General features: G+C 46.4%; 1 protein-coding gene across 2 annotated transcripts in view; it reads right to left on the bottom strand.

Moving 5' to 3' along the window:
* The window catches only part of LOC119163580 (mitochondrial sodium/calcium exchanger protein-like), a 100,730-nt gene that overhangs the window by 36,139 nt on the left and 51,236 nt on the right, over window positions 1-13,355 (bottom strand). The window contains exons 1-6 of one of the 2 annotated variants that reach the window (XM_075889010.1): window positions 13,195-13,349; window positions 10,518-10,670; window positions 6,934-6,986; window positions 4,482-4,539; window positions 3,181-3,283; window positions 2,396-2,563 (exon numbers count right to left, since the gene is read on the bottom strand). In XM_075889010.1, coding sequence (XP_075745125.1) covers window positions 2,396-2,563; window positions 3,181-3,283; window positions 4,482-4,539; window positions 6,934-6,986; window positions 10,518-10,670; window positions 13,195-13,221 — 562 coding nt within the window. In that variant the 5' untranslated portion in view covers window positions 13,222-13,349. Of the gene's footprint in view, window positions 1-2,395; window positions 2,564-3,180; window positions 3,284-4,481; window positions 4,540-6,933; window positions 6,987-10,517; window positions 10,671-13,194; window positions 13,350-13,355 lie in introns of those variants that run through there. The other variant, XM_075889009.1, reaches the window with a different exon arrangement.

The following is a 13,355-nucleotide window of genomic DNA, read 5'->3' as shown; positions in this document are numbered from 1 at the left end:
AGACGATAGTCTATCTTGGGGACCTTCGATGCGAAAATTTTGGTCTGTCTGTCTGTAAATTTGTCTGTTTGTCCACTCATAACGGTACCGGGTACTTTGAATGGCACCAGCCGATACCCCAAACGGCCGACCTCATCCGCAGCGCCCACCAATGTTGCTCAAGAATGAGCGTTCATACTTGTGCGATCATCAGTTGAAAAGCAATTATTGCGAATATCTGAGGCACCATAACAACACCTACATATTCTGTATGTGCGTCTTTTCCTAGAAAAAAAACTTACATAAGTAATTCTAAGGACCGTAGCGTTTATCACGCTTCGCTGACCATGCAACGCGTGCACGAAAAGGCAAGGATTTACAACACTTTGCTAAGACGATACGCTGATGGCACCTACCTGTCGCCTTGCGCTCTACACTTTCACCTCTGAGACGGGCGCGCACGCTAGTCTCAAAGGCACGCGCTTCGTTTTCCAGGAAAACTGCCAGATGGCGCTCATGTCTCACGGGTGACGTGACTTGATGCGCTCGTTCGCCTCCGCTGCACGCTCGAGGCAGCGCCTCCAAAATACCACTCACCGATTTTCTTGCGCAGAACATCAAACAAATGGTTTGTTCACTCTCTCCACACGCAAGACTATCGTCTTTCGACGACATTTGCAGACCAGCATGCAGATACGGGGCCAATTTTTTCCGAGCGCTTTGTAATGGGTGGGCCTCGAAACCAGCCACCCGTTGCCACATTTACGTGTTTCGACGTCTGGTGCATTTGTATGCTTCTTCTCCGCAATAATAGATGTGTTAAGAAGGCTCCTCGCACTGCACATAGTGTTAATATAAGATTTTTTTTTTTTTGCAAAACATTATCAAGTACAGGTGTTACTATGCAGTAGAATACCTGTTTGCTACGCAGTAGGCTCGGGTTCGAAAATAAGGGTTATTCCTCTTTCTGCATCCCTCCCTAATTTTCGGTTACAGAAAACTTCAATTTTTCCCTCACAGGCAGCGACGCTGACACTGACACACTAATTCCTACAGAAGAAAAAAAGTTTTTGTTGTTTTTTGTGACGCAATTGTGCCTTTAAGGCACAATATTTTGCGCCTATACGCGTGTATTAAATTGCTATCAGATTAATGTCTGGTGTTTTGCGTTCCAAAACCATGATATGATTCTAAGAGGCGCCGTGGCGGAGGGCTCCAGAAATCGCTAACACCTGGGGTCCTCAAACGTGCACCTAAATCTGAGCACACTGGCTTCATGCATTTTCGCCTGCATCAAATGTGCGAATGCCGGAACATTCGGTTGAGCAGGCGAGCACTGTAGCCGCTGTTTACCACCATGACGACCCACCGAACGATAAATGACCGAGGAAAAGGCACATGTTTTATTAACTGAATTGTGCTCTGATAGACGTTTTTTTTTTTTGCTTCTGCTTGTTTCTTTTTCGCAGTACGTCTTGGACGCGTGACTGCGAGAAGAAAAGAAAGGGCTACTAGAGATTAGAGAGACACCAATGAGGCTAACCGGCTACCGGATGATCGGTAGATGTATAGAACAGATAGGGATCCATACAGATGGCGCGCGTGCACCGTTCTGTGAACGTTTTTTCTTTTTTTTTGCGAACTGGTTTTTGTTTTGCAGGCAAACATGGAACAAAAGAAAGAACTAGGCGAAATATTGATCCCAATGGTCTTTTGGGGCCGTCAGGGAAGGATAATTGAAGTGGCCCAAAGGCTGGAAGAAAAATTAGTGAGGTAGTCCAGCAACTAGCCTTGGCAAGCGATCTCCAAAGCCTTCTTCCCCCCCCCCCCCTCCAGCCTTATCTATCGCAAAAGGGCAGCCCGGTTCATAGTGTTTCTGTTATCATCATGCCATCCACCGTCAGTGTCTGTCTTATATCCTGTATATCGTCGCATTGTATCATTGCGTTGAGTCTCCCAGTCTTTTTATTCAGTCGTGGCTGGGTTTCCGCGTTTCTATTAAACTGTGTCAAGTATCATGTATGGTTACACAATATCATTACGATGTATCTCCAAGTCTTTTGATCCAGTCATGACTGCTTTTTCGTGTAGGATCACTGATCCACAGCGAGCGTTTCACCTTACGGCACGCAGGGAAGTTCTCGGTGAAAGCGAGTGCTTTCACAGGCATAAATCTGTTTGGTTTTTTTTTTCGTTACTTACATATACAATTTTTATCAAACTGCTTACATGAACGTTTCTCAAATCTAGTTCCCGGTACGCTCTAAATGACTCGAATACGTTCAGCCACTATGACGACCAATCCACGCGCTCGTTTTCCAGCGACATGCTCGCGCAACTCCCACCGCTTGTTGCTATAGGTGACGTATGTTTGCAAAAGAGAGAGACACACATGACTGAATGGATACATGCTCACCAATGGAGTGGGCGAGGGTGATTCGCTGCGTGTAGAAGAGGTAGAACGCCCAGAAGGTGGCGCTGATGTAGAAGATGACGTCACGGAGGAACGGCCTCTCCATGACGTTGAAGTCTTGCGTCAGGTACACCGACCCGGCAACCACGCACGTCACGAAGATGCCGGCGCCTGCACGAACCGAAAAGAAGCGTTTTGGGAATAAGAATGACGTCACTCCTGGTAACACGTTCCATCCAGCACATCATTCAGAATGCATTCGGATAGCGAACTAATGCATGTGTAGTTTTCCCGTCGCCTACCCATGGTAGTCTCTTTTTTTTTTTCAATATTGCTTTGACTTATATTCAAAGTGAAACGCAAATTTAAGCTCCTGTACTCATAGAATTCCTATAGGTGGACTGTTTGGTCCCTGGACATTTCGGCAGAACTGTCAAACGGGACAGTGAACACACCGTCCAAGAAACCTAAAATCAGCGGCACTAACGTATGTGTGTTTTCAAGTCAAATATATCAAAAACTTGAGGATGCTTGACATCCAAGAAACGGGTAAGCGCTATTGGAAGAAGCATTTATGATAACTCAAACCGGTTCCGCCAACAGCGAGGACTTTGCCACTGTCAGCAGAGCCGATATCAGTTGTAACGGTACATATCACCTCATCTTGTAATCGCTCCAGTGACTTACTAGACGCTAGGCGCATATACCTCAATACTGTACGCCAATTCACCCTGTGAAGGAATTAAACGCAGCCAATACATTGCATGCATTAGGAAAAGCGGGCTTACCGAAAAGCTCGCCGATGACGAGCTCAGGCCTTGCCTGTTGGATGCCCGCCAGGGATGACAAGATATCCGGTGCCCCATTGCCGAACGCCAGGAAGGTCACGCCCTTGGAGCCGTCAGGTCAAGGTCAAGGGTCACACCGGGAGGCGACAATTGCGGACGGGAGCACAGTGCAACGACGACCATGACGTCGCTCATAAATGAGTGCATGCAAAACTAAGGTCGCTACTGGCAGGTCGCGCGATCGAACTCCCGGCTGCGGCGGTCGAATTTCGCTAGAGGCGTAATCCTAAACAGGGCCTTGAACTTTGGCTCGGGTGCCCCTTAAAAACACCAGGTGGTCGAAATTTCCAGAGCCCTCGACTACGGCGCCCCTCGTAATTATGTCGTGGCCCTGGGACGTTAAACTCCCTCAATTATTATGAGGTCACTCGCTACAGACGAATATGTTTTGCGAAAAAAAAAAAGGAGGCGCGGCTCACTGTCTACTACGTGTTTGTGTGCGAAAAGCAGTAAACCGTTATATATTGATTAATATGCGGGGTTTAACGTCCCAAAACCACGATATGATTATGAGAGCTAGACGCCGTAGTGGAGGGCTCCGGAAATTTCGACCTCGTGGGGTTCTTTAACGTGCAGCAGTAAACCGTTATATAATATGATACGCAAAGCTTTTGTCCCCACTGCGCATGCGTCGTACGTTATCTTCTTGGGTACCTATATTCAGCAACGTAAATAGCGTATCGTAGCCAACGAATGTAATCTCTGAGTGCGCTATTCTAAAATGTCTCGTGTTACAGCTGCAACGCTTTTCAACTCTGTTCCCTCTCGAAAATTTTGTATTTTGCCCGTGCGTCCTTACATTAGAATACACATTGCTCAATGAACACAAAAATATGTTGCGATAATAAGGAAGGGCTCTGCCGACAGTTCTCGCCCAATGTGTTTGCGTTCATTATAATTGCTGTGTTGTAGCACGGATCCGTAGCGACGAGCTCGCCTCAACACCACCCTAAGGCACGTCTACTAGCACGAACACACACATTCACAAACAGACGCAAAGTGTGATTGACCCCCCCCCCCCCCCCGCTATGCTCTGTATGCCACGTGCCCCACACATTCCCCAAGAGACGTAAAGTGTGGTTGAACTCCCCCCCCCCCCCTCCTACGAAGGCAATATCTGACTACTCTATGTTGTATGCGACGTGCTTCATGAGACGACCCGTACAAAAGATAAGTCAAACGTCCGTGAAGAGCAACGTCAGATGAACGCGAAAATAAAGCAGACAACAAAATAAGGATACGGCAATATTTTGAGATAGGTGCAAGGAGTCCGATATGACGATGAGAGACGGCGTCAAACTGCGAATTCAAAAAAGAAAGAGAAAGAGAACCACTTCATTTCACAATGTTGGCAGCTAGGCAGCGTCGTATTACGTTTTGTGTAACAATTCAGAAAGGGCAACGGATCAAAGAAGAAGAAGGAGGGTGACGATAAAAGAAATCCAGGAATGTTCAGCAGGACTGACTATAGCGTTGGCCTCTCTGCAATTGGAAAGATAGGAGATAGCACCGATTCACTTGCGCGTCGTCAGCGTTCACGAATCGAGACGTCTCTGGCTTTTTTTTTTTTGTCACTTACAAACAAACTGTGCAGCAGGGCAGGACACAAATAAATAATTATAGACGGACGTTCACTGTTTGCTGCGTATAGGTTGTTAAAGGGTCTCTAAACCACCTATAGTAATTTTTAGTATTACAAGTAAACGAGCGCAACGTGTTCGGAATAGCATGGCGATCAACAATACCAAGACGACAGAATGACGGGCCGCAGTCACCCCACTAATTTCGAGACAGTTCTTTGTCCCCTCCGGGCCTTTAGGCATACCCAGTGTTGTTGTCCTTGACGTCATCATTCGCGTCTGGTAATTTAATCCGCAAAAATGATAGAGAAGCACTGGCGAAGGTAACAAACTGAAAAAAAAAAAGGGGGTGGCTCTATGTTATCTTCGCTTCACCCCCTCTCTTGCTCTCTTTTCTTTCTCCATCTCTCATCTTCTCGGTTCGTTCGCACTTCTGAGTTGCACCTGCTTCTTAATATTGGTTAATGACATAGATTGTTCTGAATGGCAGGCGAGAGGCTAATGACATTGTAAGGCCTCATGGTTAACTTGAATGATGAGACAGGAAGCCCGCGATGATGCCGCGGCCGAAAAGAATACGAAAGGTCGACGTTTGTGACGTGCCTTTCGTTCTACTCTGCCACAGGTGTTCACGTTGACTTTAATGTGTGTGCTACTTAAGAATTCAATCAATAAGTAGCTCCGACTCAGAATTCCATATATGTATTCTCACGGGTCAGAAATACCGCTGATTGTATTATGAAGCAAGTCTTTTTTTTTTATTCAGCGGAGAATCCCGTGCATAAATATCATAACTAGGGCAGAGACAAATGACGTAGATCTGTATACAAAAATATTCGATAGTACTACACTGCTTGTTGCACAGTTTAATTTGTTAGTTTAGTAACAGAATAGCAAGCACGCTTAGAAGCACCGCCGGAATCCATTCGCAATATTTCTTCGACAAACTTCTACGTTTGTTAAATAAAAAAAAAGATCTCACTGCGCGAAAAAAAAGTAAAAAGAACAAGCCTGGTTGAGGCTCCCACCAGCCCGCTTACGCTTCCTATTGCACACTACTAAAATAAAAAAAGACAGTCCTTTGGCATCATTTTAGTGAGTCCTCACTTGCCATGCATATGACTCCCTTTAAAGATTCACGTGAACAATCTTTGGGGGTCACTGTACTGTCATAGGAGAGTCGTGACAACCAGAAGGGAATTAACGTGTCTCTTTAAAGAGAGTCATATACATTTGACTCGCCGAAAGGACGTCAGATGACTCTCTTTCATTTACCCTTGTGTAGCCGCGTACGATACGCGGTATGGGTACACAGCTTCGAAAGCTGCATGCTTTACTAAACTAAGTGATCAACAACTTCGTAACTTATATAACACGTGAATATGCGGTAAACGGTACACGCACTCCGAACATTGCGAGAAAGGCATTGACTTCTACTAAGGCGTTGCATGGAGCGAGGGACGAAGAGTGATGCCCGACAGTTTATCGATAACAGCTGCACTCTGAGAGGTGTGTCAGCGGTTGTCTCCGTTTCAATGTTTACTTGGCCACACGGGCTCCTTAACCAACTTTAACGCGAGTTTCTGGGTTAGTTAACGCTAGGGCAGCTAACGTTTCGAATGTAAAAGCACGAGGGTCCTTTTCTTCTCGTTTATGTGCATTGCACGTACGAATAGTGCCATTGATGCCCTCCTATGCATAAAGTATTATCGCCCGTTTCAATCGCTCTTAACACACCTTGACAGCCTCACCCATCCTAGCAACAGGAAAGGCTTACACGCTTCAGCAAGAGCCACGCAACTTGCGCACCAGCATGTAATGAAACCAGCGGACGTATGGGGGACGATAATTGTACTGTTGTAAGTGTGTCGTAGTAAATGATGATGATATCGATGCTAAGAAAGCGTAAAGCGGACGACAAGAGACCTTTCCGCCGGCGAGGACCGAAGCTGCAACATTTGGATCACGCCTCCGATGCTCTGAAAGTTAAGCTCTCAGTGGCGGCCGTCCAAACGCAAGATTGCCTAAGAAATAATCGAGCAGGAAAATAAAGGGAGAGAGATAAAAGTAAGTAATGAGCGCTCGTTGAAAGGCGCAATGTTGAGAAACTCACAAATCGTCAGCCGTGATCCCCAGGCCCACGAACATGACGAGGAGGCCCAGTGCCTTGACATAGATGAAAAAGAAACAGAGCGACAGAAGAGATTATCGATAAGCGCAGTAGGCAGTGGTCATTTTTCGTAACTTCCAATAAAACTTTCCACATTGTTTCAGTTCTATAACCCCGATTACTCAATCACAAACGTTGTATTTAACAATTTTTTATCTATATGTACGCCTTGAATTTAGTTTGCCAGAGGAGTAGACGGTGAATAATCCCTTTGTTATGGCAGTTATTGTTAGTAGAAGACTTCAAGAACTTCGAGATGTCTGTCTATCTAGGACTATCCTTTTTTTTTTAAGCACACCAGATGGTCAATATCACGGCGTCTCTCATAATCATATGGTGGTTTTGGGACATAGAACTCTATTATTATTATTAATAATAATATTATTACTGTTGTTGTTGTTGTTGTTGTTGTTGTTGTTGTTGTTGCTGTTGTTGTTGTTGTTGTTGTCATCGTCGTCGTCATCGTCTTTAAGTTCTTGACATCACCATGGCAAGTAGGTTGTCGAAATTTTGATACAACATTAGAATCATGGCCGTACCAACGCCGCATCGTTTAAGCTGTGCCCTTGTTACTTCTTTTTCGTTTCCAATATCAAAAAGCAAGAAATGGCTCTGGCACGTTCCTCATGCGTGTCCTTCCAGGTCAAGTGTGCGCGTGACCTTTGCAGGGACTTTAGGTGGGGGTGACGTTGAGCGCTGTGTGTGGTGTGTCTGTCTTGAGCGCGTGCTCGTGTGAACGTGAGAATGTTTTTCAAGGAATCGCTGTGTTACACTAAGTATCTGCAGTATGACGAGTCAACAACTAGCCCCAACAACAAGTTCTTGATGCATTACGAGTCCTTGATGATCGCGTCGTGTAGTGTGGTCGTCCAGTTGGTGGTTCTTGGTGGGATCGGCGGAGTGCTGCTTGCCATAGCTTAAAAAAAAACTCACAGGGCAAATTATGCCTTCACTTAAGAAGACTCGCAAGCGAAATCAATCGCCTTTATTTTATTTTTAGTCAATATATTGATGCTGTCCCGCCATCCTTTAAAAGGTTTCTACACCTAACGTGGTTTGGCACCGCCGCCGGGATCGGAGGCACCTTACCAGGTTTTGCATGGCCTCCGTGATTGAACCACCGTTGACCGAATTACGACGCCGTGTGATGTCATGTGATGTGACGCCACCATGACGTCACAATGACATCACCGATATTGTCGATGGGTGACGTCATCGTGACGCCATACGGTGCCGTCGTCGCATGGTTTTATTTTCCGCACGATTCGTTCCCGACGTCACCAGAAGGCGAATGTCAAATTTTTGTGTTTGACAAGCCGTCTTAAAGTTTGGCTTTTCAAACCCTGCTCTCACGTGCCGTTGCGGCTGGCGGGCGCGCGTTACGAAAGGTTGCAGCGCTTCGCCGGCGCCTTCGACAACTACAGACTGAACGACTGCAGTCTATCGGATGCCGGCACAACGCTTCACGAACGATCTCGTTATCACCACCGCCCTCACCACCAGCAGACACGCACTAGAAGTATCGCGCTTCAATTTCAGAACACTATAGATAGACTACTTTACGAATGGTGTTTCTGTGCCGCCATATCTGATAACTGATTGATATGTGGGGTTTAACGTCCCAAAACCACCATATGATTATGACAGACGCCGTAGTAGAGGGCTCCGGAAATTTTGACCCAAAGCTGAGCACACGGGCCTACAACATTTCCGCCTCCATCAGAAATGCAGCCGCCAGCAGCCGGGATCCGAACCCGCGACCTGCGGGTCAGCAGCCGAGTACCTTAGCCACTAGACCACCGCGGCGGGGCGTGTCGCCATATCTAGAACAACTGAACGAACAGTGGACGCGTACACGCTCGAAAACAGTTGGGTTGGCTCATTTCACATTTCCTGACCTGATCAATTGACGCATACAAAAAAAAAAACATTCGCTTAACAGCTCAATGTGACGGCGCCCATACGTCTTACGTGAAATAGTCTACACACCGGTAAGAAGCACGCGCTGTACAAACTCGCCTAGCGTGAGATTGCAAATACAAAGCACTGGGAGCTCACTACAACATCACCCCGCCGCGGTGGTCTAGCAGCTAAGGTACTCGGCTGCTGACCCGCAGGTCACGGGTTGGAATCCCGGCTGCGGCGGCTGCATTTTCGATGGAGGCGGAAATGTTGTAGGCCCCTGTGCTCAGATTTGGGTGCACGTTAAAGAACCCCAGGTGGTCGAAACTTCCGGAGCCCTCCACTACGGCGTCTGTGATAATCATATGGTGGTTTTGGGACGTTAAACCCCATATATCAATCATCACTACAGCATCACTCTGTTTGAGCACCGCTTGCTCGGTGATTTTGCTTTGAAGTAAAATTTGTTCGCATTAGCTTGATCTACATGTCGCCGTTCGTCGTGTGGAAGCTACCCTCACTTGCTTGTGTGTATGTTACGTGCTTGAGGTCAAAACGTCCGTTGTGCGTGATATATGCCGTTACATTCCGCTGAGTGACGTCATCAGTGTTGTTCTTTGTCAGGTGCGCTTGGCATCGTGATCCATGCCAGATCGTGACATCCAATTAACGGAGACAAGGATGTCGGTCTCGTTGGACACGCGAATGTGACGTTCGTGCACGATGTGGATACGAATGGCTGGAGGTGCCATCGTAAAGTAAAAATGCGAGCGCGACATTCGGAGCGTTCTCCTGGCCAGGACACAAGCAATCCAGTGGCGTGTTCTGCCGTTTCTTTATGCTGCGTGCAATAAATATTATTTTAAGCGAAGCTAAGTGTAAGCGCAGTGACCGCTTGAATTACAGATATATGCTCCAATAAATGAAAAACTTTCGAACGTATTTCAATTACCATTATTTGTATTATGAAAAATCAAAACTTTACGTTTATTGTCAGTTTGTTATCCGGACTGCTTCGAAAATTACTTTCGCGTTATTTTTCTTTAATAATATCCCAACATTAGCGCGTGCGCATATATCGGTCACTTTGCTTGCTTTCTATAAAAGTGTGTGTGTGTGTGTGCGTGTGCGTGTGTGCGCGCGCGCGTGTGTGTGTGTGTGTGTTTGTGTGTGTGTGAGTGTGTGTTAGGTCTATTTCTGTAGGCCTATAGCCTGTTCGTTTTGTTCGAGTAATGTATACAGGTGTGTTTACGAGAATGTGTGGGGGTAAAAAAATTCTCCAACTCTATGTCTAAACAGCCGGATCTAACGTAGCTGTCCATGTCTCTTTCGTCTTTTTCCATGTTTTACGCCAATGATGTTCTACCCAGCTATGCGCCAACAGGCCCGATGGCATTCGTAATTGAGCTTACCACCCTTATTTGTGCCACTATGCGAAATACGAAACTGCTCCAATTTCTGGTCAACCTCCCTGCCTTTTCTTCATTTTATTCTCTCTCTCCCCCTCTCTCTCTCTTTAGTGAACATTTTATAGGCGAATGTTTTGGCTTTTGATAGACTGGCACGTTGAGCAAAATATTAAATGGTATACCACGAAAATACAAAAAAGAAAAAAATATACTTACCAGAACGACCAATCCTGGCACAGTCTGCCCTGACCCGAATGCGCAGTAGACGAATGTCGTGTAAGCAAGGTACTGTTCGTCCGAGTGACATTCCTCGTTGCCGTACACGAAGTCGCACTGCTGGCTCAAGTTCAGGTGGTGCACTCGGTCGCACTTTGGGCAGCACCAGAGAAGTCCCAGGGGAGCAGCACCCGACGTAATGTGCGAAAGAAAAATAAAAAAAGAAAAAAATATTGCATATAGTTCAGACGGAGAATGAAAGCGGTATTAGGAAACTTGGAAGAACAAGACAGCGCCACTTAAAAGGAAAAAAAAATCTACTCGGTGTGGGGAGGCTTGGCAAGCGACGAAGGATGTTTCAATGCGATGTGGAGATATGGCCTCCCGTTCCCTGGTGTGTGTTTGGTCATTAGCCAACATGAAACCTTAGGTTTTAGAAACAACAATAGGAATGTTAACACGTCCGCGATAGAAATAAAGGGACGATTAGAGCACCGGTAGGATAAAGGTACGGATAAAGTAGCAAAATAAATATCACTGCTTCAAGGCGCAGAAAGTTGAGCTGTGAATGTTCGTTCTTTTTTTTTTCTTCTATAGGAAGACAGTTTTAATTGAAGCACAAAAGCCACTAGGTCAACTTAGAAGAAAAATCATCATCTCTACAGAGATGATGATGATGATGATGATGATGATGATGATGATGATGATGACTGTCAGCGCCACTCGACTTCACACGGCCAGATTCCCCGGCAGCGTCTCGGCACCCGCAAAGAAACGCCACAATACGTAAACGTGGACTCCGAGCCCTGAGCGCGTCCGCTCGGCGCGGTTGCCATGAAGCTTTGCTTCGACGATCATTCAAAGTGAAGAAAAGTGAGCTTGTGAGGCGGGAACGCATAGCAACGCATCGCCAGCGAAGAGAGCGAGCCGAGACAAGAGTGGCGTGGGACGTAGCCGGTCAAGCTCCAGCACCGAATCCCGTTTCTTTCTACATGTAACCGCTGCCGATTCACTTGTAACTTTAGTACAATACAGTTTACTTCTTAAAAATTGAACCTTGCCTTAACTCCATCAGTCACCCATCGCTGACGACGACGACGACGACGACGACGACGATGACGATGATGATGATGATGATGATGAAAACTTCCTCGACAACCAAACATAGGTACATACACTGCAGCATCTGTCCCGCCAGGGCCGTAGCCAGCTTTTTTATTTAAAAGACGTGGAGTGGTGTTTGCATATCTGTGTGCGTGTATTTTTATGTGCAAGCGTGCGCGTGTTATTCACGTGCAATAGTTATAAAAACTACAGTCAACGATTATAAATATCAACTAGCAACAGAGACAAGACGATTCAGCAGCGATTTAGCGGTTAATGCGAGAGAAACGCGTAAGCGTTGTAAACCCTGTCCAGCTCGGACCCAGAACAGCAACAAGCCCTTGTCAACCGGGCCCGGATGGCGGCAGAAGACAATGGTCTTACGAACCGGGAGGCACGACCACAAAAATGATTTTTAATTTGTTTCCAAAAATATTTTATTCTCTCTTCTTGTATCTCCCTCGCTTGATGTATACATACAATTACTACCACAACAAAACTGCACTTACTGTTGGGAATAATATAAAACAATGCCCATGGTAACCATTTCACCTTTCAACTATCACTAAGGTAGGAAGTAAACAGGCAGCAAAAAGTTAGTAATAGTCTAAAAGGGCTGTAACAGCTGCTATTTCTACTTATTTGCTTGCATTATTAATTTTTACAAACTTTTTTCGACGTGTAGAATTAGTTAACAAATACTGAAACAGAAGCAAGTCGGTGCGAAGGCAATGCTGAGCGCCACTATACCGGAGAGCCTCTAAGTTAGACGACATTAGTTAATACATGCGTTCTCTAGCCAAACCAGCCGACAACAACAATCAGTTAACCGTGTTTAGCAAACCATAGACGTCGATCAACCTACCGAACCAAGCATTGGCTGAAGCTCGCAATAGCGTAAATACCGTTGGCCAGGGCGGATCCGCTCGCAATTCACAAATCGCGGGAAGAGACGCAAGATACGCTGGAGCAAAAAGGCATGCAGAATGTTCTCCAGTACCATCCACGGAGCGCAGGGGGAGGGGGGGCGGCGCAAAGGGGGGTGGGCACATTCTTAATTTCGGGAGGGGCGGGTCACTTTTCGCTCTTTGTGTAATGGCGGAAAAGAATTAGGGGGGGGGGGGCACGTGCCCGGTGTGTCACACCTTGGCTACACCCCCAGGGGGGAGGGCAGTTTCAATACCCCCCCCCCAATCTTGATCATGTCTATAAATAAAACAAACGTGTAAAGTATGCAAAGATAAAAATTCAACGATATCTTCTCACAAAGGCTTTTCATCGGTCCGCGGTAATACGTGTGAACGTGGCAAATAAAACAGTTCCTTGTATGCAACATCGGGGCTCTTCTGTCTCCATTATCGTCCGAATAACCGCGTAGCCATAACCTCGTTCATGAAAGACTGACAATAAAAAGTGACTCAGTGAATCGGCCAGACGTGGCGCTCCCATTAGATGATTAGAAGTAAGATGCCCTCCCCCCCCCCCCCCTTTTCTTCACCACCCGTGCACATGCCAATGCTCAAGCACATCAAAAGTGAAGAGCAAGGAAAGAGCCGATATTTGGTAAACCTACCGCTCTCTCGCAGTGCGTAATGTTCATGGTTCACAGTTGCAGCGGGCATATAGAAAATCCGAGCAGCCACGGCATCTCGCTGCGCACTCCTCGCTGTGATACTGCGATGCTTACTGTCACAATGCGAGGGCTCCAAGCATCTGTACGTAACCTGCGCCGAA

The sequence above is a fragment of the Rhipicephalus microplus genome, chromosome 3 (assembly GCF_043290135.1).
Source record: "Rhipicephalus microplus isolate Deutch F79 chromosome 3, USDA_Rmic, whole genome shotgun sequence".
Lineage (NCBI taxonomy): Eukaryota > Metazoa > Arthropoda > Arachnida > Ixodida > Ixodidae > Rhipicephalus > Rhipicephalus microplus.
Note: the sequence above shows the minus strand (reverse complement) of the source record. Positions and strands in the feature narration are given on the sequence as shown.